At 35.4% G+C, this 3,946-nt stretch overlaps 1 protein-coding gene across 2 annotated transcripts in view; it reads right to left on the reverse strand.

Annotated features, from left to right (window-relative positions):
- SCFD1 (sec1 family domain containing 1) overlaps nucleotides 1–3,946 on the reverse strand; it is a 128,432-nt gene that overhangs the window by 114,975 nt on the left and 9,511 nt on the right. The window contains exons 3-4 of one of the 2 annotated variants that reach the window (XM_006766015.2): nucleotides 2,901–2,989; nucleotides 1,318–1,408 (exon numbers count right to left, since the gene is read on the reverse strand). In XM_006766015.2, coding sequence (XP_006766078.1) covers nucleotides 1,318–1,408; nucleotides 2,901–2,989 — 180 coding nt within the window. The remainder of the gene's footprint in view (nucleotides 1–1,317; nucleotides 1,409–2,900; nucleotides 2,990–3,946) is intronic. The other variant, XM_006766016.2, reaches the window with a different exon arrangement.

The following is a 3,946-nucleotide window of genomic DNA, read 5'->3' on the forward strand; positions in this document are numbered from 1 at the left end:
AGAAATAGACACAAACGTTTATAACAGCCAAAAGGTGGAATCAGCTCAAATGCTCATCAACTAATGGAGAAACAAAATTTGGTATATTCATTCAATAGACTATTATTACATAAGAAAGAGGAATGAAGTACTGGTACATGTTATGATATGAACTTTGAAAACACTATGCTAAAAGAAAGAAGTCAGATACAACAGACCATGTATATAATTCCATTCATATGTTAAGAAACAAAAAGTAGCTCAGGATAGGAAGTGGAGGTGAAGGATATAACAGTTAAGGGGATGAAAATGTTCTAAAAATTTATTATAATGATGGTTGCACAACTCTGAATATACCGAAAACCAATGAACTGTACACTTTGTACATTAAAAATGGGTGAATTTTATGGTTAGGTGAACTATATTTCAATAAAACTGTTGTAACAAAAGGAAATAGGAAGGGACTGATAAATTGTGCCTCTTTTAAAAATGGCATAGTTGAGTTTATGCAGGGTAAAATAGAAAGCCAGGCATCATTAACTAAAGAAGACACAAAATATGTGATTTTCAACAATAATTTAATTAGCAACTTCATTCAACAATAAATAAGTAAAGATGCTTGTGATTTGTTAGCTACCTATTCAATATCCCCTTTTCCCCCCTTCCTTGCTAAAAGAACCCAGATTTTTGTTTGGGGTAGCAATACACTTATCTAAATATTAACTTCCACAGCCTCCGTTGAAGTTAATTCTACCATATGTGAGGCATAAATGAAAGTCATCTGGGAGTTTCAGGGAAAGTTTAGCTTTCCTGATCTAAATGAACAGCCAGGGGTGGCATATCCATTCTCCCTTTCCTCCAGCCTTGAGCAAAGATGTGATGTTTACAGCTGCAGCTGCTACCTTGCATCCATGAAGCAATAAGCAAGCCAATGAAAAGCTACAAACTAAAGATGATAGATCAGAAAGAGAGGGGGAGCCTGAGTCTTTGATTACCTCATAGAGAGGCTATACTACCTTGGACATCCTACTTCCAGGCTAATTATTATCTTAGAAAAATAAAATCCTACTTTTAAGCTATAGTGTTGGGTTTTCTGTTTTTTATTTATTTGTGGGCTTTTTTTAAGCTAGACTCAATCTTAATCAATAAAATGCTTCTTCAGCCAAAAAAATAATTTTAATCTGTCAGACTGGTATTTAAAATTCAAACATAGTCTCAAAAAATCAAAGTGGGAAACTGAGTAAGGGAATTTCTGATTTTTCACACTGGATATCTTAAGATTTTTTAAAAAAATCTGTTTTCACATTCAAGAGTCGGGAAAATAAGAAATCATGTTACCTGGCACATTCTGTCAATATTTTCTTCAGTTGGCATCACAAAATACACTGCAGGAACATCTGGAATAGGATCTCGATCCGAGTGCAAAAGCCTAGAAAACATAAAGAACATAAAATTCACTTTTTTCTTAGTCACTTATCTAAAAAGACAGTTTAAATCAGTATTTACCAAACTGGGAGTTCACTAGTTCAAGAACAGTAACCGGTACTCTAAAAGCTCTTGCTGTAATTACTTATTTACCCAGCTTTCCCCTTGTATCAGTGTTACTATTTACGTAGTAAGATTCTAATCTCTTAGTCTTCATTTCTTATACTCCAGTTGCCTTACTTTTAATACCTCTTCTACCAATGTTCTCCTTGAAAGAGAACTTAAAGCACATTCAAAATGAATTTTATTCCCATTTTTCATAGAAAAAGATTGGGGAGGCAAATGGAAGGAAAGTGAGGTTCTCCAAGAGAGAAAAAAACAGAAAGGTGAAAGTCTTTAGAAGCAGTAAAAAAAAATTTAACCATAAAGTCAAATATATTTTTTAAATGAAAGACATATAAATGCTTCCTTTAAGAGAATTTTTGTTTTGGCTACGTAACAGAATGCATAAGCACTCAAAGATTTTTATCACTTGATAATTTTCATTTTTACAATCCAGGCAGTATATTCATTCAAATATCCAATATCAAATCACAAAATGTCTTTATTCTTCATTGTAAGATTTTATCATGCTTGTATCAGGAAATAGAACTAAAATTCTATTTCTACAATATTCTACAGCCATGCTTCTATAAGCAATATTCTATGTACAACCTTTTATATATGTCCTTCTATATACAATATTTTAGTCATCCTTCCATAAAGAAGAGAGTGAAGAGGCACATGCAATTTATCAAACATATTAGAAGCAACATAATCAAATAAATTCAGTAGTTAAGAAGACAGCATAGATAGCCTCCTACAGTGATTAAGTCATTACTTCATAATTACTTAAATTTTTCATATTAATGGTAAACTAATTTTAGAAGTATATGTAAATTAAAGGACTAAAAAAATGTTTAGTGCTGGAAGAGATCTTAAGACAACCAGTCTTTTTCCTTCACATAAGAGGAATCAGTCTGTAGAAAAAAATGAGAGAAAATTTAAATTCTGAAATTCAAGTCTTAGACTGGGGATTTATTTTTAACATAAGAAGTAAAGAGTTGCCCTCACTGGTTTGGTTCAGTAGATAAGAGTGTTGGCCTGTGGACTGATGGGTCCCCGGTTCTATTCCAGTCAAGGGCATATGCCCGGGTTGGAGCTTGATCCCCAGTAAGGGGCGTGCAGGAGGCAGCCAATCAATGATACTCTCTCATCACTGATGATTCTCTCTCTCGCTCACTCTCCCTTCTTCTCTGAAATCAATAAAAATATATTTTTTTAAAAAAGAAATAAAGGGTTGAATAAAGGAAGATTATAAAATGTTATTCTATAAAATACTGCAACTTAACATTATATTCTCTATAAATGTCCCCTAATCATTTTAAGGTACCCAAAAAAATCTTTAACAACTATTTGAAAACAAATGCCATTATTAGAAATATGTTAAAACTCACAGATGCAGAGTGATTCCCATGTCTCTCAGCTCCTTCACAGAGAGGAGAGGAGAGATGATATCCTGGCCAAATCTGTCATAAATGAGCACCTAATAAAAAATTGTGGTTTTTAAACATCATTATCAGTGAACAGTCAAAGGAGAGCCCATACTATGACAATGTTGATACACATTTCATTTTAATCAAAGTATATTGAATTCTTATACATATACCAATTCAATATTTTCTAGCATTTTCACTAAAATTTCAATTCATGCAGTAATCCATTCTTAAAAACATTACTACTTAGGCTAAAATAAATTAATAATTATATAAATTTCTTCTTACACACTACTTTTTCTATGTTAAAAAATATACTAGAGGACTTTTGGTCAAGATGGCAGAGTAGGTAAACGCTGTGCGTGCTTCCTTCCCATACCACATCGAAATTACAACTAAATGACAGAACAACCATCCTTGAGAATCACCTGAAGACTAGGTGAACTGAACTCCTACGACTAAGGATAAATGCAAGCCATACTGAGACTGGTAGGAGGGGCAGAGATGCAGAACGGGCTGGTCCCACTCCCACGTGTGGCAGTTTAAGAATTGGGATGGATATCGTGGCAGTGGAGGTCCTCCATGAAAAATGAGGGATCCCAGCCCTCAGCACCAATAATGAAGGGATAGTCCCCCAAACATCTAGCTGTGAAAACCAGCAGTGAGTGTGTCCAAGTGAGGGGAGTTTGAGAGAGGGGCTGCTGCTGTAGACCTAGGCGCTGAAGTCTCAGAGAGACTAAAACAGACTTATTCACTCACAAACTCACTCACTCTAAGCTCCAGCACAGAGTAGCAGCTTGGAAAGCACTAGGGACATAGGGGGAGGAACTGAATCCTCTAGATTCAGGGTGAGGGCTGGAGGAGCAGCTCTCTTTGGGACCAAACTGCTGGCAGGCACCTTTGTTCCTTTGCTGAGCCCACCCCCACCCAGCCTGCAGGGGCAAGTGGACAGCAAATCTTGAGTCTCCATCAAACTGGATTCAAACTGATTCCCTGAAAACTTTCCC

This window comes from Myotis davidii, unplaced genomic scaffold (assembly GCF_000327345.1).
Source record: "Myotis davidii unplaced genomic scaffold, ASM32734v1 scaffold21, whole genome shotgun sequence".
NCBI classification, from domain to species: Eukaryota; Metazoa; Chordata; class Mammalia; order Chiroptera; family Vespertilionidae; genus Myotis; species Myotis davidii.